The sequence below is a fragment of the Conger conger genome, chromosome 11, assembly GCF_963514075.1.
Source record: "Conger conger chromosome 11, fConCon1.1, whole genome shotgun sequence".
NCBI classification, from domain to species: Eukaryota; Metazoa; Chordata; class Actinopteri; order Anguilliformes; family Congridae; genus Conger; species Conger conger.
This window is the reverse complement of record NC_083770.1, coordinates 48,916,538-48,941,091: the sequence shown is the minus strand read 5'-3', so window position 1 is coordinate 48,941,091 and position 24,554 is coordinate 48,916,538. Positions and strand designations below refer to the sequence as shown.

The 24,554-nt window shown below is 49.9% G+C and overlaps 1 protein-coding gene across 1 annotated transcript in view; it reads right to left on the bottom strand.

The window, feature by feature from the left end:
• The window catches only part of LOC133141018 (pappalysin-1-like), a 133,126-nt gene that overhangs the window by 92,914 nt on the left and 15,658 nt on the right, over positions 1-24,554 (bottom strand). Inside the window, exons 3-5 of the mRNA XM_061261371.1 lie at positions 6,190-6,335; positions 2,558-2,851; positions 366-558 (exon numbers count right to left, since the gene is read on the bottom strand). Coding sequence (XP_061117355.1) covers positions 366-558; positions 2,558-2,851; positions 6,190-6,335 — 633 coding nt within the window. The remainder of the gene's footprint in view (positions 1-365; positions 559-2,557; positions 2,852-6,189; positions 6,336-24,554) is intronic.

Here is a 24,554-nt window from a genome sequence, read left to right as displayed (position 1 = left end):
ATCGAACCGGCAACCCACCGACTGCCAGACGACTGCTCTTACTGCCTGAGCCACGTCCTGAGTGAGTAGGCAACTGAGCTCAGCCCACCCCGCCCCGCACCGCCCCGCCCAGCCCAGCCCAGCCCAGCCCAGCCCAGCCCAGCCCAGCCCAGCCCAGCCCAGCCCCGCCCCGCCCCGCCCCGCCCCGCCCCGCACCGCCCCGCCCAGCCCAGCCCAGCCCAGCCCAGCCCAGCCCAGCCCAGCCCAGCCCAGCCCAGCCCAGCCCCGCCCCGCCCCGCCCAGCCCCGCCCAGCCCAGCCCAGCCCAGTCCAGTCCAGCCCAGCCCCGCCCAGATCCTCAGCCGCGCCCACGCCGCTCGTTTTCACCTGTCGTAGAAATGTCCGGTGATGGCGGGGAACCACTCCAGCGTCAGCGCATCCTGCTCCTGCTCCACCACGCGAGGGGCCAGGGGGACGGGCGGGGGCTTGCTGCTGGGCTGCCACGACGGGTAGATCAGGTCCAGGTAGCAGTGCATCCTCGCCACCTGGTTCTGCGTGAAGGAATCCGTGCAGTCGTCGTCTGGAGGGGAGACAAGAAATTTACACGCAGAAATTAACATGCAATCGGCGGCCTGTATGTGTAGTGGTTAAGGTGCGTGACTGGGACACGCAAGGTCGGTGGTTCTAATCCCAGTGTAGCCACAATAAGATCCGCACAGCCGTTGGGCCCTTGAGCAAGGCCCTTAACCCTGCATTGCTCCAGGGGAGGATTGTCTCCTGCTTAGTCTAATCAACTGTAAGCCGCTTTGGATAAAAGCGTCAGCCAAATTACATGTAATGTAATGTAATCAATAACCGACACTGTGGCTGAGATACACTTCAGAAAGACAGCGAGAGGGCCAGGCAGATCCCTGCGCTCCCCTGTGGATATTTTCAAAGCCCGCACGCTTTACTGCAGGTCAGACAGTGTGCCCATTTGGATATTTACAGCCCTCTGAGACAAAACACAGAACTTTACTGGGTGGTCTCACTTTAAAGTGTGTGTATTTTTTAAGCAATTTACAGTTGGCACTTGCAGCATATGGTCAGTAACACTACTCTCTGTAAGAGAAATGTCTGAGAAAGGAGAGGAAGAGAAAAGAGCTTCTTAGCTGCCTTCGTGAGTCATGTCAATGGGTTTAGGGTGTCTGTGTATGTGTGTGTGTGTGTGTGTGTGTGTGTGTGTGTGTGCTTGTTTCTGCACAGCTGATTTACTTGTTTTATGGTATTTGGGTGTATGTTCTTGTGTTCTCCCACCTGTGTGTCTCAGATAGGTGTTGAAGGATGTTTCTGTACGTGTATGTTATAGCTGCTGAAGGATGTCTACTGTACGTGTATGGTTATAGCTGCTGAAGGATGTCTACTGTACGTGTATGGTTATAAATGCTGAAGGATGTCTACTGTACGTGTATGGTTATAACTGCTGAAGGATGTTTCTGTACGTGTATGTTATAGCTGCTGAAGGATGTCTACTGTACGTGTATGGTTATAACTGCTGAAGGATGTCTACTGTACGTGTATGGTTATAGCTGTTGAAGGATGTCTACTGTATGTGTATGGTTACAGCTGCTGAAGGATGTTTCTGTACGTGTATGTTATAGCTGCTGAAGGATGTCTACTGTACGTGTATGGTTATAACTGCTGAAGGATGTCTACTGTACGTGTATGGTTATAGCTGCTGAAGGATGTCTACTGTACGTGTATGTTATAGCTGTTGAAGGATGTCTACTGTACGTGTATGGTTATAACTGCTGAAGGATGTTTCTGTACGTGTATGTTATTGCTGCTGAAGGATGTCTACTGTACGTGTATGGTTATAACTGCTGAAGGATGTCTACTGTACGTGTATGGTTATAGCTGTTGAAGGATGTCTACTGTACGTGTATGGTTACAGCTGCTGAAGGATGTTTCTGTACGTGTATGTTATAGCTGCTGAAGGATGTCTACTGTACGTGTATGGTTATAACTGCTGAAGGATGTCTACTGTACGTGTATGGTTATAGCTGCTGAAGGATGTCTACTGTACGTGTATGTTATAGCTGTTGAAGGATGTCTACTGTACGTGTATGGTTATAGCTGCTGAAGGATGTTTCTGTACGTGTATGGTTATAGCTGCTGAAGGATGTCTACTGTACGTGTATGGTTATAGCTGCTGAAGGATGTCTACTGTACGTGTATGTTATAGCTGTTGAAGGATGTCTACTGTACGTGTATGGTTATAGCTGCTGAAGGATGTCTACTGTACGTGTATGGTTATAGCTGCTGAAGGGCATGTGGATGAATGTAGACAGAAGATGTGTGGGTCCATGTCCATAGGTGTTGGAGGGTGTCTGGGTATATGTGCATACCTGTTCAAGGGTGTGAGGGTGTATGTGGACAGCTGTTGAAGGGTATGTGAGTGTATGTGGATACCTGTTGAATGGTGTGTGTGTGTGTGTGTGTGTGTGTGGATAGTTGTTAAAGGGTGTGTGTGTGTGTGTGTGTGTGTGTGTGTATGTGGATAGTTGTTAAAGGGTGTCCAGGTGTATGCGGCGTCTCACCTGCGTAGCTCATGTAGTTGTTGAAGGGCGTCTTGGTGAAGTGGCGGCGGCCGCAGGTGTCGTTCCCGGGGTCGGGGTCCCTGCACTGCTTGTGTTTGGGCGTGGGGTTGGTGTCCGAGCACAGGTCGCCCGTCTCCAGCGATGGCTCCGTCTCCAGGCAGGCGTCGTTGCACGACTCGATCTCCGAGACGCCGCGGAACACGTGGTACAGCCCCAGGCTGTGCCCGATCTCGTGCACCATGGTGTGCGTGTGGCCAAAGGTGCCGTAGAACGAGGGGTTAAGCACGATCCCACCTGTAACGAGCAAGAGGGTCGCGCCGTCATCCAATAGGGAGAGGGCGAGAGAGTCGCACTGTGGTCATGTGTGAGAGAGCAACGTGGTGCGGTCATTGAACAGGGTAATGTGGTGTGGTCATTAAACAGGGTAACGTGTGGTGTGGTCATTAAACAGGGTAACATGGTGTGGTCATTAAACAGGGTAACGTGGTGTGGTCATTAAACAGGGTAACGTGGTGTGGTCATTAAACAGGGTAACGTGGTGTGGTCATTAAACAGGGTAACGTGTGGTGTGGTCATTGAACAGGGTAACATGGTGTGGTCATTAAACAGGGTAACGTGGTGTGGTCATTAAACAGGGTAACGTGGTGTGGTCATTAAACAGGGTAACGTGGTGTGGTCATTGAACAGGGTAACATGGTGTGGTCATTAAACAGGGTAACGTGGTGTGGTCATTAAACAGGGTAACGTGGTGTGGTCATTAAACAGGGTAACGTGGTGTGGTCATTAAACAGGGTAACGTGGTGTGGTCATTAAACAGGGTAATGTGGTGTGGTCATTAAACAGGGTAATGTGGTGTGGTCATTAAACAGGGTAACGTGGTGTGGTCATTGAACAGGGTAATGTGGTGTGGTCATTAAACAGGGTAACGTGGTGTGGTCATTAAACAGGGTAACGTGGTGTGGTCATTAAACAGGGTAACGCGTGAGACAGCAGTGGTGTGGTCATTAAACAGGGTAACGTGGTGTGGTCATTAAACAGGGTAACGTGGTGTGGTCATTAAACAGGGTAATGTGGTGTGGTCATTAAACAGGGTAACGTGGTGTGGTCATTAAACAGGGTAATGTGGTGTGGTCATTAAACAGGGTAACGTGGTGTGGTCATTAAACAGGGTAATGTGGTGTGGTCATTAAACAGGGTAACATGGTGTGGTCATTAAACAGGGTAACGTGGTGTGGTCATTAAACAGGGTAACGTGGTGTGGTCATTAAACAGGGTAACATGGTGTGGTCATTAAACAGGGTAATGTGGTGTGGTCATTAAACAGGGTAACATGTGAGACAGCAGTGGTGTGGTCATTAAACAGGGTAACATGGTGTGGTCATTAAACAGGGTAACGTGGTGTGGTCATTAAACAGGGTAACATGGTGTGGTCATTAAACAGGGTAACGTGGTGTGGTCATTAAACAGGGTAACGTGTGGTGTGGTCATTAAACAGGGTAACGTGGTGTGGTCATTCAACAGGGTAACGTGGTGTGGTCATTAAACAGGGTAACGTGGTGTGGTCATTAAACAGGGTAACATGGTGTGGTCATTAAACAGGGTAACGTGGTGTGGTCATTAAACAGGGTAACATGGTGTGGTCATTAAACAGGGTAACGTGTGAGACAGCAGTGGTGTGGTCATTAAACAGGGTAACGTGGTGTGGTCATTAAACAGGGTAACATGGTGTGGTCATTAAACAGGGTAATGTGGTGTGGTCATTGAACAGGGTAACGTGGTGTGGTCATTAAACAGGGTAATGTGGTGTGGTCATTAAACAGGGTAACATGGTGTGGTCATTAAACAGGGTAACGTGTGAGACAGCAGTGGTGTGGTCATTAAACAGGGTAATGTGGTGTTGTCATTAAACAGGGTAATGTGTGAGACAGCAGTGGTGTGGTCATTAAACAGGGTAACGTGGTGTGGTCATTAAACAGGGTAACGTGTGAGACAGCAGTGGTGTGGTCATTAAACAGGGTAACATGGTGTGGTCATTAAACAGGGTAATGTGGTGTGGTCATTAAACAGGGTAACATGGTGTGGTCATTAAACAGGGTAACGTGGTGTGGTCATTAAACAGGGTAACGTGGTGTGGTCATTAAACAGGGTAACATGGTGTGGTCATTAAACAGGGTAATGTGGTGTGGTCATTAAACAGGGTAACATGTGAGACAGCAGTGGTGTGGTCATTAAACAGGGTAACATGGTGTGGTCATTAAACAGGGTAACGTGGTGTGGTCATTAAACAGGGTAACATGGTGTGGTCATTAAACAGGGTAACGTGGTGTGGTCATTAAACAGGGTAACATGGTGTGGTCATTAAACAGGGTAACGTGGTGTGGTCATTAAACAGGGTAACATGGTGTGGTCATTAAACAGGGTAACATGGTGTGGTCATTAAACAGGGTAACGTGGTGTGGTCATTAAACAGGGTAACGTGGTGTGGTCATTAAACAGGGTAACGTGGTGTGGTCATTAAACAGGGTAACGTGGTGTGGTCATTAAACAGGGTAACATGGTGTGGTCATTAAACAGGGTAACATGGTGTGGTCATTAAACAGGGTAACGTGGTGTGGTCATTAAACAGGGTAACGTGGTGTGGTCATTAAACAGGGTAACATGGTGTGGTCATTAAACAGGGTAACGTGGTGTGGTCATTAAACAGGGTAACGTGGTGTGGTCATTAAACAGGGTAACGTGGTGTGGTCATTAAACAGGGTAACGTGGTGTGGTCATTAAACAGGGTAACGTGGTGTGGTCATTAAACAGGGTAACGTGGTGTGGTCATTAAACAGGGTAACGTGGTGTGGTCATTAAACAGGGTAACGTGTGAGACAGCAGTGGTGTGGTCATTAAACAGGGTAACATGGTGTGGTCATTAAACAGGGTAACGTGGTGTGGTCATTAAACAGGGTAACGTGGTGTGGTCATTAAACAGGGTAACGTGGTGTGGTCATTAAACAGGGTAACGTGGTGTGGTCATTAAACAGGGTAACATGGTGTGGTCATTAAACAGGGTAACGTGGTGTGGTCATTAAACAGGGTAACGTGGTGTGGTCATTAAACAGGGTAACATGGTGTGGTCATTAAACAGGGTAACGTGGTGTGGTCATTAAACAGGGTAACGTGGTGTGGTCATTAAACAGGGTAACATGGTGTGGTCATTAAACAGGGTAACGTGGTGTGGTCATTAAACAGGGTAACGTGGTGTGGTCATTAAACAGGGTAACGTGGTGTGGTCATTAAACAGGGTAACGTGTGCAAGAACAGTGCTCAATAGGGAAGGGATGGGCACTATTCCAGCTAGCATGTGCCAGTGTCGTGGAAATATAGTATACTCAGACACTCAGCTTATGGGCTTCGATAAAAGCCTCATAATAACCAATCTCACATACTCACTGCAGATGTTGTAGGACAAATAAAAGTATTTAGAGAAAGAAAATCCTGTTTTTTTTACATGAATGCCCAAACCCTTCAGTCACGTCTCGAGTTGTATTTATTATTTTATCCTGCTCGGTTATTTCTGGCGTTAAAACGCAGCTGATTGAGGACAAACGGGAAAGGGCTGAAGAGTGGAGGGTGAGCGTCTGTACCCAGGTGCGTCAGCGCCTCCTTGTCCCACGGCCAGGTCGCCACTCCCGCCAGGTCCTCGTCGGACGAGTTGGCGAAGAAGATGTTGAGGTGCATGGTGCCGTCGAGGTTCAGGATCTCCTTCAGCTCCTTCACGTCCAAATACGCTCTGAAGGGGAGAGTTGAAGATTAACGGCCGACCTCCGAGTGTCTTATTCACTCGTCCCGTTCTCCAGAGGTCAGGTGCAGGAGAAACCACACTGCTCGATCCCTGACGCTGCATCCCTAACGAGAGCACAGAGGTAGCCCAACAAGTCATACACCGACCGCATATGTACTGTAAAAGAAAAAAACTGGTTAAATATCTCAATATATAGAGAGACCGATCAGTTGTAAACAAGCCACACCCTAAAGCCATAATGTCAGAGTGTTGTGTCAACATGCTATGAAATAAAACATTAGAATCTCTGAAATAAAAGACACACCAGTGATACTGCTACACTAGTGAGTGCTCTGCACACACAGCTTGGCTCAGAGCTCTTCAAAGCTTGAAATGTGTTGCCGTGCTTACTGCAAATTATTATCCCGTTAACGGGAGCAGGAGGTCCGGTCAACGGCGCACTTTTGTTTATTTGGAAACTTGGGAGCAGAAATTCCGGTCAGGTCTGTCCAAAAGACCTTAGATTATTTATCGCGAGCAGAGCTCCCTCAGCCTTTTCCAGACATCTGGAATGGCTCAGATCGCAGGGAAACAGCGGAGGCACCTCCGTTTCACAGGTCCTCTCATGAAAGCCTGAAGGCTCGCCGGGAAGGTACCAGAACGGTAGTAGTCGAACGGGGAATAGTCAACGTGTCACTGGCAGCAAGAGAACCTTTCACAGTTACAATGTTTTTTTTTTATGAATCCCATTGAAAGACTGGAGGTGGGAATGGGGTTTGGCCCGAAAAGTTTTCTGAATAAAAGCCGTCGTCACTGTGTGAGGGTTACAGAAGTTGGAGCTACGAGCTGGACCGTCTCCGTTTCCCGCTCCGAGCCTGAGGCACAAGTGAACAAAGGGGGCCCGGGGTTCCCCGCCCGGACCCCGGCCGGCAGGCTCCCAGGGGCAGAGCAGCACCCAGTAAATTCACAGCTCAGAGGAGGTGCCTGTCACTCAGTGGGCGGGAGGGGAGACTTATTGTGAATGAAACTCGAGCCACGCTCAGGGGGCGGGCCTCCCGGGTCAGAGGTCGCTGGCCCTGTCTAGTTAGGAATGCATCTTGTCATCTGGTACTTTCTGATCGCCTCCCCTCTAACATGCTAATTACTTTATTTCAAAAGGCACACCTCTGTGTACGCATCAAGCACAGATACACACACACACGTGCACACACACGCACACACACACGCGCGCGCACACACACACACGCGCGCGCGCGCATGCACACACACACTCATACCAACACTGGGGCTTTTCCCTGGGTGTCCAAAGAAAAACAAGACTGAACCTCCCCACAGTCAAATGTGTGAGGTCATCAGACAAACAGCCTGTGATTGGTGCAGGCACAAGGGATGCATAACTGGAGCCTCAACATCACTTCCTGTTTCTCCACATGGAAAATGATCAGACTCAGAAACTGTTAGTCTTGTGTATTCCTTGCAAAAAAATGTATATAATTAGCATATTTTAAATACAGTAATTTGCGGTAATTTGTGTAATACATTTTCTATCAATATTTTGAACTATAATCTATTTGCATATAGGTTATTTCACAAGTCCAGGATCCTATTTGTTTTCTACAATCTGCATTTACCACAAACTCATATGTGGACATAGTCAGAGGGATACTGGAGAGATCTTCACAGAAACATAAATGCCACAGCCTTGAATGAGCTGAATTCTTATCCAGAAGCAAACCTAATTGTGCAAATTGTTTACTAATTGGTTCCCTCTTCACAAATCAGTGACGCTTATGTTAATGTTGATTGAACATTAAGAGAGAATTGTTGAGGAACAAGTGGTGAGTTTCTATGAAGCAGGCTTATAAACTGTCATGCAGGTCATCCTCACAAATTCATTTCAGATTTAATATTAATTACCCACAATTGCGTTGCTATTATTATTACTATTATTACTATTAATAGTAGTAGTAGTATGCAAAAATCTGTTATGCTATCATATATAGCAATGCTCAATATCAGCTTTTGTTTTAGTTTTTTTAGTTTTTAGTTTTTAGTCTGTTACATATAGCCCTCTAATATTGAGCATAGAATGAATAGTTTGTTTTTACTATTTAAAATAGGAACGGCCCCGGATGACTCCTCCACAGGGACATGACACCGTGTGCGTTTGGGATTCCTCCTCTGTCACTCGCTCAGCTCGTTTTCTACGCTTTAAATATCCTTCGTTTCTTCGTCTTCTTTCAGTCCTTTATGTGAGCCTCTGGAGGACCCTGAAAGAGACTACTCCCAACCTGGCTGGAGGCCCCCTTCTCAAATCCGTTTAACCCCTCCTCCTCCCTCCCTCTCTGCCCCACCGCCGCCCCCTTCCAGAAAAAATCTCAGGAACAAAAAAAAAAAAAAAACCTGCCCAACCCCCCTGCCAAACTGACAGGCCCAATACTCCTAACCTTGGGCCCCACCCCCCCAGAACACCTCCGACCCCACTCCCGCGCTTTGAAGCCACATCTGCTAGCCAGCTCACCGCTCCCATCTGTGGGAGGAACGGCTCGTCGGCCTGGCTGTGGCTCCGGCCGCACTATCGGATCTGGGCGGACAGCGTATGAAAACAGTGCTTCTTCACGCGCTGTAAAAACCGCGCTGGGAAAGGAGAGGGGAAAGGCCCTCCCTGCAGAAAGCTGGGCTTATCCCTCCATCCTGCTTAGACGTGGAGCGTGAACCGAACGTTACCGTTAATCCCGATCGGAGGGATCCCACAAAGAGAGATAACACGTACACAACCGTCCTCCAAGAAAACAACCGAGCCCCCAACCGCAGTGGAAGTCCATCATCAACTAAATGCGGCCAAGACACTTCAGCAGGCACGCAAGACATTCATGTGCGGGTGTGTACCGACATCTGTGTGCAGTAATAAATAATACATTGTCAACAATGCACAAGAGAGACAAAAGGAAATGCAAACAGGCAGCCATATGTAATTAATTAAAATGAATCTAGTGTCATCACACTTCCTGGAGTAGGTGTGTGTGTGTGTGTGTGTGTGTGTGCGCGCATGCATGCGCACAGGCACGCGTATGTGGGCATGCACGTGTAACAGTGGCGCGAGGTCTTAGTGACACTACAAAGTGTAAAATCGGTGATTAGACGCGGTGATCGCGTTACAGCCCACCGCAGCTGCAGGACCGGGTCAGGGAGAGACGACCGGTGCGGGGACCGTGCCCCAAAGCGCTCCGTTCTTTCTGCATCCATCCACAACCACACGCCCATTCTGCACGCACGGCCCCTCTCTCTGATGAACCTGCTTCGTGTTCTCGTTGTTTTCAGCCTCATTACACTGCAGATTCTGCGAAAGGTCGGGACGCAGGAAAAAGTGTCACGGCACTGGAAGAGTAGCCGCCAGGATCTCGGCTGTTTGTGCCGTAGGTGTCAGTCTGAGGCACTGACGGATTACTTTTTTCCCCAACTACAGGCACACTGAGTTCGGGACACAGGCTTTTTTTCCATGATTTGGCTCTGTTCTCTGCAAATTAAATTGTGATGAAACAATTGACATGCGGGTTCAAGAGCACATTCTCAGCTATTGTTAAAGGGGACAGACTGTAGCCTCGTCGCTAAAATACATGACTGGGACCCGGATGGTTAGTGGTAAGATCCACACAGCTGTTGGGCACTTGCGCAAGGCCCTTAACCGAGGGAAGATTGTCTGCTGCTTAGTCGAATCAACTGTAAGCCGCTTTGGATGAAAGCATCAGCTAAACGAATTATTATTTTCATACAGCATTTCAAAGTACCATAATATATGGGACAAATTGCTTCCTTAGTACTGGCTGAAGAGAGCTTTCAGGGTCTAGTTTTGATTCTAGACTGAGTCTGTTATTGCCATTTGTCAACATGAGGACCAGATTTGCACACCAATGAAAGCCAACAATGCAAGTATGAGGACGAATAAATAAATGCAGTCAGAGACATAACCTAGCTCTATGCTTACCAAAATAAACTGCATGGAACATTATTGAGAGGAAAAAGGGCGGCCTGTAGCGTAGTGGTTAAGGTGCACGACTGGGACACACAAGGTCGGCGGTCGAATCCCGGTGTAGCCACAATAAGATCCGCACAGCCGTTGGGCCCTTGAGCAAGGCCCTTAAGCCTGCATTGCTCCAGGGGAGGATTGTCTCCTGCTTAGTCTAATCAACTGTACGTCGCTCTGGATAAGAGCGTCTGCCAAATGCCAATAATGTAATGTAATGTAAAAAGAGCTCTGGTGAGCTCAACAATTGCAGTGGGGCTGGTAGGCCAAGACCTCTACAGCTGATGACCAAAGAATTCTCACCACAATGAAGAAAAACACCAGTCTGACAGATCAGAAACACAACACCTTGAGGAGATGTGACACCCAGATGTGGATATATCAGTGACTACTGTCTGCAGAAGACTTCACAAACAGAACGACAGGGGCTGTACTGCATGATGCAAACTGTCCCACAAAAACCCAGGATGGCCAGAATACATTTTAGCTAATAAGCACCGGCAGAGTTCTGTAAAAAGTTATGGTGGATGGATGAGTTGTATCAGAGTGATGGCAAGAGCAAAGTTTGGGGGCCAAAGAGAACTGCACAAGATCCAAAGAATCCCCCCCCCCACCCTCCCAGCTGTGGAGCATGGCTGCTACAGCCACTGGCTCATTGGTGACATAGCTGAATTAATTCTGATGTGCACAGAAGTTTATGTGCTCAGGTTCAAGTAAATGCCTCCAAACTCATTGGATGGAAATTCATCCCACAGCAGGACAATGATCCCCGACACACAGCTAAAGCAACAAGGAACACTACACAGAACATTAAAACACTCCAAATATTGTGCTGCCATGAAATGGGGGCACTATGTATATATGCATGGTTCTGCAACCAAACCAAAGTGAAATGAAAATACCCCCCAAGGTGGACCAGGCAGGATGTGTCCAATGCTCCAGTGTAGATTTGTTTGGTCAATGGACCTGCGCGGGGAAGGAGAGGGGCGTTATCAAAGGACTGCAGAGGTCAGCCGGTGGAAGCTGGGAATCTCACTCTGGGGATGGACTCCAGAAGAACACATGATATAAGGTTTCCCTCTTAATAATTTCAGGAATTTCATTATTTCCTATGAAAATATTTGGCTGGACTTTGGCCTGTGCAGAGGGGGGAAAAAAGGGTCAGATGGTTTAGAAAAGTCAAAAAGCGGGGCCCGCTTTAATAAAAGCTCCACTACTGTAGGTCAAAGCCACCTAATCTGAGTTCAATTAAGTCTAATCCACTGGCTCACTTACAGAAACACAACATGAATCAGATGTGCACGCCGGCCGACTATGAAAACCGCCCGCCAAAATATGCAAGTATTTATATGGGTGTCTTGCACATACGGTCTATTTTGTGTGTGTGTGTGTGTGTCTGTGTGTCTGTCTGTGTGTGTGTGTGTATGCGTGTCTGTGTGTCTGTGTGTGTGTGTGTCTGTGTGTGTGTATGCGTGTCTGTGTGTGTGTGTGCTTGCAACCATATGTGCAAACGTGTTTGCTCACAGGTAATCTGGTTACGAGGTGCTCCGAAGAAGCACGAGTAATCGGTGTGCCAGCGCCCTGATGTTCTGTCAGGGTGCCGCCCCAGGCCCGCCCTCGCTCCCCCCCTCTCAGGACCCCCGTCCCGCGGCCCGCCCTCGCTCCCCCCCTCTCAGGACCCCCGTCCCGCGGCCCGCCCGCCGCGGGCGCAGCCCAAAACTGGGCTTGAGGCCTTGTCCCACATTCTCACACCAGATGAGCCACAGGAGAGAAGCAGAATTTTCCATTCAGATCGGTCCTGCGCTTTTAAAGCAGGGGTGCCTGAGCGAAAAAAAAAAAACCATGTATACGAATACGACTAAACGCAGACGTCACTGGGAGTCAGTTCGGCACGGGCGGGCCAAACCGGCGTGTTAACGCGCATTAAATGCGTGATTACAGCCCGGTCCGTTTGCACCCGCGCGTTATTGATGTGAACCCGTAAAAGCCGCGCTGCAGACGTCCGGCCCACCGCTGCGGTGGAGCTCGCCCGCCGGGCCGCCGCTCCATAAATCGGAGGGCCTGTCACCAGCCCGCCGACCGCCGGAGTCATGAAAGCCATCATTCATCCCGCGGTCCTGCACAGCGCTCCGCTGTTTCCTGCAGGAGTCTCCCGGAGCTAAACGCTGGACCTGGGTGCTGGAGCGCGCGGGGGGGGGGGGGGGGGGGCTGGAGGGAGGAGGGGGGAGGTAGGGAAAGAGGGGAACGGAGGGGGAACGTGAGTTCCCCTTCGCTGGGGCCGCGGCGCGTTTGGTGAGCGAATGCGGCCCGCGTGACGTACTGGACCCCGCCGTGACGTACTGGACCCCCCCGTGACGTACTGGACCCCCCCGTGACGTACTGGACCCCGCGGGTGACGTACTGGACCCCCCCGTGACGTACTGGACCCCGCGGGTGACGTACTGGACCCCGCCGTGACGTACTGGACCCCGCCGTGACGTACTGGACCCCGCCGTGACGTACTGGACCCCGCCGTGACGTACTGGACCCCGCGGTGACGTACTGGACCCCGCCGTGACGTACTGGACCCCCCCGTGACGTACTGGACCCCGCCGTGACGTACTGGACCCCGCCGTGACGTACTGGACCCCCCCGTGACGTACTGGACCCCGCCGTGACGTACTGGACCCCGCGTGACGTACTGGACCCCCCCGTGACGTACTGGACCCCGCCGTGACGTACTGGACCCCGCCGTGACGTACTGGACCCCGCGGGTGACGTACTGGACCCCGCCGTGACGTACTGGACCCCCCCGTGACGTACTGGACCCCGCCGTGACGTACTGGACCCCGCCGTGACGTACTGGACCCCGCGGGTGACGTACTGGACCCCGCCGTGACGTACTGGACCCCGCCGTGACGTACTGGACCCCGCCGTGACGTACTGGACCCCGCCGTGACGTGTTCACAGCGGCCGCGGCCGCCACGTTCTCTCGGCGGCGTCCGGAGCCCCAGAGCCGGCGCCATAAATCACGGGACGGGCCGGCGGGCGGATCTGTGAAGATCCCAAAAAGTTCCGAGTGACCGAGGTAAACGGACCAAGAGCACAGTGCTGATGGGACTGAGTGAGAGCACAGTGCTGATGGGACTGAGTGAGAGCTGATGGGACTGAGTGAGAGCTGGTGGGACTGAGTGAGTGCTGATGGGACTGAGTGAGAGCTGGTGGGACTGAGTGAGAGCTGGTGGGACTGAGTGAGTGCTGATGGGACTGAGTGAGAGCTGATGGGACTGAGTGAGAGCTGATGGGACTGAGTGAGAGTGCTGATGGGACTGAGTGAGAGCTGATGGGACGGAGTGAGAGCTGATGGGACGGAGTGAGAGCTGATGGGACTGAGTGAGAGCACAGTGCTGATGGGACTGAGTGAGAGCTGATGGGACTGAGTGAGAGCACAGTGCTGATGGGACTGAGTGAGTTTGCCTGAGTGACACCATGGCCGTCAGTGAGGCCAACACTTATTCATGCAGTTACCAAATCAGCCGATTGTGTGCAGCAGTGCAATGCATTCAATCATGTAGGTACAGGTCAGGAGCTCCAGGTAATGTTCACGTCAACCATCAGAATAGGGAAAAAATGTGTTCTAAGTGACTTTGATCGTGGAATGATTGTTGGTGGCCGACAGGGTGGTTTGAGTATCTCAGAGACTGCTGGATCTCCTGGGATTTTCACGCACAAAGAACGGTGCAAAACAAAAAAAGAATCCAGTGAGCAGCAGTTAATGAGAGAGGTCAGAGGAGAAAGGCCAGACTGGTCAAAGCTGGCAGGAAGGTGACAGCAATGCAAATAACCACACATTACAACAATGGTATGCAGAAGAGCATCTCTGAACACACAACACATCAAAACTCTAAGCAGATAGGCTACAGCAGTAAAAGTCTAATAAATACCTGTATATAATAAATGTATCTATCTAGCCAAAATCACTCCTTTTCACCTGTGGTACCTCCCCCCTTACAGGCCTGAGTGGGTTTGAACTGAACAAAACTGAACAAAAAAAAAAATCTAAAAATCAGAGTCAATTTACTGCGTCTCAAACGACGTGTGAAAAGCCAGGCTGGGGTGCATCTGGAAGGGCACCGGTGACCTCGTCCCGTGGCTGTCGAGCCACTTGGAGAACGGTCTTTGCTCTTCTAGGCAGATCCATTAAAGTCCCTGGGTCTACGGGCTGAGGGGGCTTGGGTCTATACCCGAGGCTGCAAAGTGCCCACGCTCGAGAGCCCTTGTAGGAAATCCAGGCAAAGACAGAGAAAGACCCTGTCCCATTGGCTTACAGAGCGAGGGGCGGGGACAGGGGGCCCGGGAGAGAGCGGGGCTGCTTCGCCGTGGACCAGTGTCCGTCTGCGATGGGCTCAGCTCTACGATCTGCTCGGGGTCCTTCCACATAATGCTTTTATTGCGACCCCTCACGTGCTGCGAACCTTTCAATGATGTACTCAGAACTTAGCTGTTCTTGCCATTAACTACTTAAGAGTAAAACTGCCGTAAAATATAATGATGCCTTGAGATCTCAGCAAAGTTTCAACAATGTACATGCAACCATTTATTTTTATTGTGTTTTTTTTATTTTATTATTGAAGCATACGCACGTATGGTCTCCAGGGACTCTGTAACGCCCAACACAAATAGATGTGTGCATTATACTAATACAAACACGAATGGTCCAGTCTGTACATTTATGAATATATACCTCACGCTGAGCTCTTGCTTTCAGGGCCAGCTCCGTGTTTCATTCAGCGCCGGCCAGGAGTGTACTTTCAGGGCCCGATCACTAGTCCACGCCGATCAAAGTGTGACCCGTCACGATACGTCAGAACAGGCCCGAGCAGCCATCAGACCTGGGGTCAAATACATCATCGTTTTTGCACTCAAATACTATACTGACCTCGTCTGGTGTGTTGGACCATTGGTTTTAATAGTTTTAGTGCCTGCTCACTAGTCTACAACAATCAAAATGTGACATGCCACAATACGTCACAACACAACAAAGATGTGCAAGGACCCCACGCGGATGGCTGAGGTGAGCAGATCGTCGATCGACACCAGCTCGTTCCCCTCCCCCACAGCTGTGGGCACGCGGATTCAGCATAGAGCCTGCGTGTGCAGCCATCAGACCTGGGCCAAATGCCTCACTGAGCTTGTCTGGTGTAATTTCACCAGGCGAGGTCAATTGAGTGCAGAAAAGTACTCGAATCCAAAACAATTACGCATTTGACCCGGGTCTGGTGTGATGAACCCCATTTTCACTCCAATCTACTGTGTTGCAGTTTCACTGTCCCTGTAGTTTCTCCCACACAAAATAAGTGTCAGTTGATCATTAAGATGACAAAACGAGATGTGTGAGGGCCTTGTACTTGTTTGTGAGGGCCATGTACAGTAACAGATCCACACATTGAGAAACATCCTGTCAGGGGACCATGGTTTCTCTACAAGTTCTGTGACTTGACGTCATCAGACGAAATGAATTAAAACAACTAACAACTTCCATTCAGTCAAAATACTGTAAAAAGGACACTCGCGATCAGGGACTACGCTACTCCGCTTTCAATCCCAGCACGTCCCACCATCTTCTCCCCATCAGGCCTCACTTTCACCTTAAGGACCAATCAGAGTCGTCAAAACATAACACACTCAGCATTATCATTACCAACATAAAAGTATCTTAAGTATCTTGAACTGAAAATACTCCCGGTGTGATAGCCCATTAATGAATGGCAATGATCAAGCCTACATTTCAGTGTTTACTTTTGATTAAGCAGGGGTGCAGGGGCACCTGGCCCACTGCGGCTTCGCCCCGGAGTTCGCCGATCCGTAAGATTGGCAGAAGCCGACCGACAATCTGACCAGGCCATATGGAAAATATGACAGCGCAGCGGTTTCTGGTAAGGCGACACCCCCTCCGCTCCTGCGGAGAACAGACACAGAGCCGTTGTGAACCACTGCAGGACAGTGATGTTCCCTCACACAGAGCGCGCCCCGAAATATCAATGGCACCGATGTCCCGGATTCCTTGGCGCAATAACCGGCAACAGTCTCCCGGGCCAACGGAACAAGCGCCGTCTCTCGTGTCCATTGTTCCGGGGCCTAGCGAGGCTCATTGTTTGTGCAGAATTCCACAATCAACAAGGAATGTAAAATAAAGCGTGTTGTGTTGCCCACGGCGATGCACTCCAGACATACCATAATCAAACCAAAATAAGCAAGCAGTTGGAGAGCTTATCTTTCCAACTGACACACATATTTCTGCCTCTCTCTCTCTCTCTCTCCCTCCATCTTTCTCTTCATTTCTTAAGGTGGAGTGTTATAATTGCTATTATAAAATGATCTGATTGGTTAATAGTAGTGATAAACTAATGATATACCACTGCTCCGACTTGTTTACAGTTCTATTTCAATTATCACTCCACGGCTTACTACCTTGGTTACCTGTTTGCGGGACAGAACAGTGTTAGAGTTTACTCATAGCAACAGCCTGGTACTATCTGCTAGCTCCACGGAACAGCTGTAAATTATTTTTGTGATGACATTGTAATAAAAATGCTTTAATTTGGTTTGTGTCTGTAATATCTATATTATTATATTTGGTAGCCATTTTATAAAAGCAATAAATCACTCCAGGACACGGTATAACTGTAATTTTATCACAGCTACGATGGTTTCGAACGTCGGGCTGAACAACGCCCCCTAACTGTGATAAAATTACAATAGAGCTTAATTAGATCACTTATCTACAGTCAGTGACCACTTTATTAGGTACTTTGTAGTATTTAGTACGACCCTTCTTTTTCCTCAGAACAGCCGGAAGTTTTTGTGCCATGGACTGTATAAGGTGCTGAAAACATTCCTTAGGGATTATGGTCCATGTTGATAAGATAGCATCGACTAGTTGCTGCAGATTTGTCAACTGCACATTCATCCTGCAAATTTCCCATTCTACCGCATTCCAACAGTGCTCTATTGCATTGAGATCCAGTGACCGTGAATACCAGACACGCCAAACTCTTTGCCATGAAGGTGGAACCAGCTTGTGATAGTGCACTTTGTGATAGTGCACTGTGTGATATGGCACGTTTTCCGGCTGAACGTAGTTATCAAAAGGTGGGTTGACTAGCCATGAAGACATTCCTGTCAGCTCGAACCGTTCTCCTCTGACCTCTCATGAACAAGGCACTTCTACCCCCAGAACTGTTGCTCACTCGCTCATTCTCTGTAAAACCGTAGAGACAGTTGTGTGTGGAAAATCCCAGGACATCAGCAGTTTCTGAGATACTTAAACCCCGTCTGGCACCAAAGATCATTCCACAGTCAAAGTCACTTTCAGGAGATCACATAGGTGCACCCGGGAAATCCCCCCCCCCCCAATATCTGAAAAAGCCTCATCTGTCCCCCGCAATGTTCGGCCCATTCAAACCGGGTCCAATGCGCCCCTTGATCCTCCTCCCCCAAGCTAGGCTGCAGAAGTTTTAAGGAAAGGAAAAGTAGTCACATTTACTTCCCGACTTCAACAACTAAAGCACACAGTAAGCCCTGACCAAGAAATGTATATTAAGGACAAAAAGTAAAGGACATAAAGTAATACAGACGCGCACCACAGATGTTCTGTGGGTTTAACTCTGGGCTTTGGTAGAGCCACTCAAGGACAGCTAGAGACTTGTTCTGAAGCCACTCCAGCGTAGACTTGGCTGTATGCTTCGGGTCATTGTCGTGCTGAAAGGTGAACCGTCACCCCAGTCTGAGGTCGTGTGCACTCTGGAGCCGGTCTTCTTCAAGGACCTCTCTGTGTTTGTTCCCTCAATTCTGACCAGGCTCCCTGTCCCTGCCACTGAGAAGCACCCCGATAGCATGATGCTGCCACCGCCATGCTTCACCGTAGGGATGGTATTAGCCATAATGCTTGGTGTTCTGCCCAAAGTGTAAAAATGGACCAACTCTAGGAAGAATCCTGGTGGTTCCAAACTTTAGAAATGGTTTCATACCCTTGCCCTGATCTATGTCTTGCCACAATTTTATCGTGGAGGTCTACAGAGAGTTCCTCGGGCTAAATGGTTTACTTTTCATCCTGACATGCAGTGTGAATTGTTGGACCTTATGTACACAGGTGTGTGCCTCTCCAAATGTCCAATCAATTCAGTTTGGCACAGGTGGACTCCAATCGAGTTCTAGACATATCTCAAGGATACTTAAACAGGATGCAATTCGGAGCACCACAGCAAAGGGTCTGAGTACTTATACGTACATGAGAGATTACAGTTTTTGATTAATACATTTCCCATGAATGTTTTTTTTTTTCATAGCAAATTTTATCCATTTAAAATTAAATCTACAACAGACTAAAGGCTGCAAAACGGGAAGGGCTCTGAATACTTCCTGAAGCCACTGCATATACCACTTAACCTGCGTTGATGATTAATCTGCGAACAATATTGGCAGTGGTCCAGGGATGATGAGAAACCCAACCCAGGGACAGAAGCTGGGGATGAGACAGCAGAATAACATCCCCTGATGGGACGGGACAGAGATCCTGCAATCAGCTGTAAGTACTGAGACATTTACAACCTGTTTCCTGCCAGAGGGAGCCCGAATTAGAGCCAGGGTCAAAAACTGTGGAACAAGATCGCGTTTTCACTTTTGTTTTCCTGCGCTTGTGTTACACGTTGGACCCACCACGCCTTGAAAACTACGATCTTCTGTAGTCAGGAACTCATTTCCATAAAACTAATAAAAACTCATTTGCACTGGGAAGCGAAGCAGTCAAAGAGTACAGAAAACAAGCAGCCGGTCCTTTCCGTAGAGAACTCACAGAATGTTATTTGTTGTGATTCTAAGTGCGATTAAAGGGGTACCGTAAAAAGGGGGTTTCCTGAGTTAGGTGAAAAGGTTGCGTAAGGAATGCATACCAAGCTTGTGCATCTACAGAACTTTATAGAGTGGTGCATTACACAAGAGGAAGCCGGGTCACACAAACCCCAGTGTGACAAATGTGAGGTTAAAAAACAATGGTCACTATTGACATTTCTACATTTTAGTCATTTGGCAGACGCTTTTAATCCAAAGCGACTAACAAGTGCATAGGTTCTTCCACAGGTTAAAAGCATCAAATCCATAACTTGTAAAATACGCATGAAGGGCTGTTCTAAACAAAAAAGCAGTCATCATAAGTGCAATTATTATTTTTTTATCACTATATCAAATCTGGGTTCATGAGCCAGCAGAAAGGGCTATTAGAATAAAATAATAAACTAGCCCCGACACCATGCAAGGTCAGGCACCGCTTTCTGTGGCTGGTACTGTTGCTCCCATACTACGAGAGTGGCTAATTTCTTTCAGGGCCCATTTCCCTCAGCAGTGCGCCCATCTCAGACATGTGCCATAAATCATACATTCGCAAGCTGACAAAAATGCATCACATACCCGGAGTTACTTCGGGAAACCTTAGCTGTTAAACCATGGTAAAACCAATAAATAAATAAACAAATCTGGAGCTCTAAAAACTGTGTTGCCACAAAGCCCTTGTTTGTAAAATAAACAAAATAAATCTTCAATCAAAAAAATGTGTGAGGCAGTTTTTGATGGTTGCTTACTGCCATCTGTTTCTTTAGCCACATTCCAGAAAAATGTTGAGCAGATGTTTTGTTACAGGGAAAGTGTTTAAAATGCTGTAATCTGTTGCAACATTCAATAGCCTGTGTCCAACACTCGGAGGTCCAGACCCTACACCCAGACTCATACTGGATCTGAATACGTCTCCTAATTGGATTTCGCAGGCCCAAATATGAAAGGAATCACAACTCCACCTCTCATCATATCATCTCAACAGGATTATCGAAATAAACTAAGTCAAGGTGTCCAGGTGACACTGAAACGCACTGTACTACAGTATAAACCACGCTGGAAAAATATTTTGTGACCTCCATACTTCACTACTGACCAGTCATGACCACCGTGTCCCTGTCAGCAGGGAGCTTTCTGTGTTAATGTCGGTTAATGAGCCAGCCAATAAGACCATGTTGATGCATTGTGGGATATTAAACGTCAGCCATCCAGCTGTTGTTATTGTCATCCATTTCTTTGGGTCATTGCAAACCAGGCTTCCTGGGGAATACAGCCACAACATTCACACAACTATTTCTCCCTGTACTTTATCATCTTATCCACAGACACTTAAGAGTGCAAATACACTCAAGTGCAGAGATCGAGGATCGAAGCTCAGTAACTCGCTGGAGTGGGACGTACACACCTTAGTTTACAGCATAACCAGCCTCACAGAAGCCCAACACATTCAGCCTAAACTGTAATGCACACCACTGTCAACCACCCTAATAACATTCAGGATCCTATTTGGTCAAAATGGCATTAAGCGAGCACAAAAGATTCCACTCATCACGAGGGCAATGGTGGTCTGCGCACTTTTCTTTCTTTTAGATACACGGGGTCAACAATGCGAGCGCTCTGTCCCAGCGTTCCCTCGACCCAAAAAAAAAAAAAAACAACAAAAAAACAAAACAAAAAAGAAACAGGCTGCCACGTCTGTGATCTTTAATGTGGTCGCTGGTTCTGATAGCCGGTTCCAAACCGACAGTCGGGACGGACCCTGTGGCCTTGAGCGGGCCGCCTGGCGGAGTGCGGTATATATTTCAGCAGTGACCATCTGGATCCCAGATTGCAGCGGCCTGTCAGAAACGTTCAGTATTTAAAGAGGTGTGCGGCGGGAGCAAACGCTGCGAAAGCCTCTATCTCACGGGAGGGGAACGCCCCCGCCCCCGCCCCCGCCCCCGCCCCCGCCCCCGCCTTCCAGAGCCGGCATACCTTGCACCATCCAACACCAAAACACTTCTAGGCCGAGGGAACTCGCCCCTTCCCCCCCTTCCTGAACGGCACTCACGGAAGCTGCTTCCTCAACTCGGTAATGGCGTCAGAAGCCCCGCTTCCGAGCCGTAATCGCCATCGGAGAGGACACGGTCGCCATTTTGGCTCCGCTCCCCATCGTGCTACCTTCGTGCTACGTTCAGTAATTCTGAAAAAGGGAAACGATAGAGCCCATCCCCACCGTCCTGAAGCTACGGTACCAAGAGAGCCGTTTGAGAGGTTCTGTTGGGTATTGAACATAAGGCAAAGTGAAGCTGTTATCCAGAAGGCCCGGACCCCAAAGGCCAAGAAGACTGAGTCATCCCATCTTTGAAGCTCAGCTCCACTGGTGAGGAGCTCTGGGATTCATCATGGATCTCAGATCCACCACAAGGACTTGCCGTGTTTCAGCAAGTCAAGATCTCATCATCACACTTCAGTTGAGATTCTGCACACACATTGGTTGATCCAAAAAAACATAAAATGAAATTCAGCTGAAAGAGAGGTTTGGTCCTATATCTGCTGGACGTAGAACCCATTGCCGAACATGACTGGGACATTTTGGGACCCGGAATTCCGGCGAGCGTGAGCGTACTCCATTTCTCATTTACAAACATGGAGGAAGAATGCAAAACAAAAGGCTTAAGGCTGCCGTGGGGAAAAATAAGAGCCCCCAATGATGACGCTGATAGAACTTCAAAGCGCCGGACATGCAGAAGGAAAACTAGACTTTAGAGTTAGAGCGAAGAGAATACCCTAACACAGGCGCCAAATGTTACGCATTCCAACAACAATGAGAAACTGTCTTCCGCCTTTAGATTACATGCCATTTGGCTGACGCTTTTATCCAAGGTGACTGTACAAGTTGATTGTACTAAGCAGGAGACAATCCTCCCCTGGAGCAATGCAGGGTTAAGGGCCTTGCTCAAGAGCCCAACGGCTGTGCGGATCTTATTGTGGCTACACCGGGATTCGAACCCCCGACCTTGCAGGTCCCAGTCATGTACCTTAGCCACTACGCTACAGGGTCATGTACCTTAGCCACTACGCTACAGGGTCATGTACCTTAGCCACTACGCTACAGGGTCATGTACCCTAACCACTACGCTACAGGCCGCCGTCAGGCAGATGAAAGGTGCGCATTTCGGCAGTTGGTCTGTCCTGGAAAGGTGCTGTGAAAACGCCTCAGAGATAAGCGATGTCGTCATCGCCCTTGTCGATGGTGATCACCAACACCCACGCCCCTCCACTCCCTCCCCCACCCCCCACCCCCCTCCACTCCCTCCCCCACCCCCCACCCCCCATCAGGAGGTATCGGTGACTCACTGAGCCGAACCCATCCTTCTGTTTTGCCTTTTTTCTTTTTTTTTTCTCTCCCTCTTTCCACATCAGTTTACTTGAGCCGGCGCGCAATTATGCACTTCTGCCACACCATCTGTCGCGGGCCCAGGAATAGAAAAGCCCCCCAATCGCAACGCATAAATATGCAAGCGCACACAGGAGGCTTAAGAGGAGCGCGGCGGCTAAGGACTCTACCTGAGAGGGGAGGAGGGGTTGAAGCAGGTCTTGGTGACGTCAGTGATGTTGGGGTTGCAGCAGTCCCCCTTGTCGTAGTAGTAGTTGTCCCAGTTGCACTCCGGGTCGCAGACCCCGTTGCCCTGCTTGCCCTCGGGGCAGTAGGTCTTCAGCTTCTTGCAGTAGCCGGCGTCGAAGCCGGTGAGCGTGTGGTTGCACTCGGGGTCGCACTCCTCGTCGCCCACCTTGCTGATGTCGCAGTTGGCCAGCACCAGGCGGTTCCTCAGGGACGAGTTGTAGACGTTGTGCACGCTGAGCTCCCAGGTGATGTTGTAGACGCGGAAGGCGTCGTTCAGGTGCTGGTGCTGCAGCTGGATCTGGTGCTCGGTGACCGTGGGCTTCAGGCGGGCGTCGTCGTGCACGTTCACCACGCGGTAGCGCACCGCCTTGGGCCTGCGGAAGGCCCAGAAGCGGTTGTAGCTGCTGATCACCTCCACGTTGTCGCAGACCGTCTGCCCGCAGGGCGGCGGCTCCAGCAGGGTGTCCAGGGCGTGGCCCGTGTCGCCCGGCCCCGCCCGCCCCCGGTCCTCCGCCCGGGGGAAGCTGCCGTCCTTCACCGTCAGCCACTTGCGCGAGGCGTTGTGGAAGCCCTCGTGGATGACCAGCTGGGAGAGGTCGTCCGGCTGGCCGTGGCGGTGGCCCCGCATGCCCCGCATGATCTCCTGCTGGGACCGCGCCCGGCGCCACAGCGTCAGCAGCTCCACCGAGCCCCGGTAGTTGTGGTTGAGCGCGTTCCCGCCGATCATCAGCACCTTGCACTTCTTGGTGAGGTGGCTGAAGACCTCGCCCGACTGCTCGCGGCTGACGGCCACCTGGGCGCCGTTCACGAAGAGCTTCATGTACTGCCCGTCGTACGTGACGGCCAGGTGCGACCACTGGTTGGGCAGGTAGCGCGCGTTGGCGGCGATGGAGGTGACCTTGTGGGCGCGGTCGGTCTTGAGGGAGAAGAAGAAGCGCGGGTCCCGGTTGCCCTGCTCACTCACGGCCCTGATGCCCAGCAGCCAGCCTCGCTCACTGGAGGCGTAGAAACACTTATCATAAAGGCCTGCGGAGAGAGAGAGAGGGGAGAGAGGGGGGGAGAGAAGGAGAGGGAGAGGGGAGAGAGAGAGGGAGAGAGAGAGAGGGGGGAGAGAGAGAGGGGAGAGAGAGAGAGAGGGAGAGAGAGAGAGAGAGAAGAGAGAGGGAGAGAGAGAGGGAGGAGAGGGGGGGAGAGAGTAGGAGAGAAGGGAGAGAGAGAGAGAGAGGAGAGAGAGAGAGGGAGAGGGAGAGAGAGAGAGGGAGGGGGAGAGGAGAGGGGGAGAGGGAGAGAGGGAGAGAGAGAGAGAGAGAGAGAGGGGAGAGAGAGAAGAGAGGAGAGAGGGAGAGAGAGGAGAGAGGGAGAGAAGGAGAGAGGAGAGAGGAGAGGGGGAGAGAGAGAGGGAGAGGAGAGAGAGAGAGAGAGGGAGAGAGAGAGAGATGGGGTTGAGATGAGAGAGAGAGAGGGAGAGTGGAGAGAGAGATGAGAGAGAGAGTGAGAGAGACGAGAGAGAGAGAGAGAGAAGGGGAGAGAGTGAGATGAGAGATGAGAGGGAGAGAGAGGGGGGGAAAAGAGAGTATAATGGTTAGCGATGAGATCATGCTCATATGTTACTTTCAACCTGAATGTTTCATTAACCAAAATTGTATTGAAAAAGTGTCTGTCAGTCAGTGAGTTGTCACACACTCATTGAGTTGAGCTGGGGGAATTAGGATTCATTACATGAACATGAAGC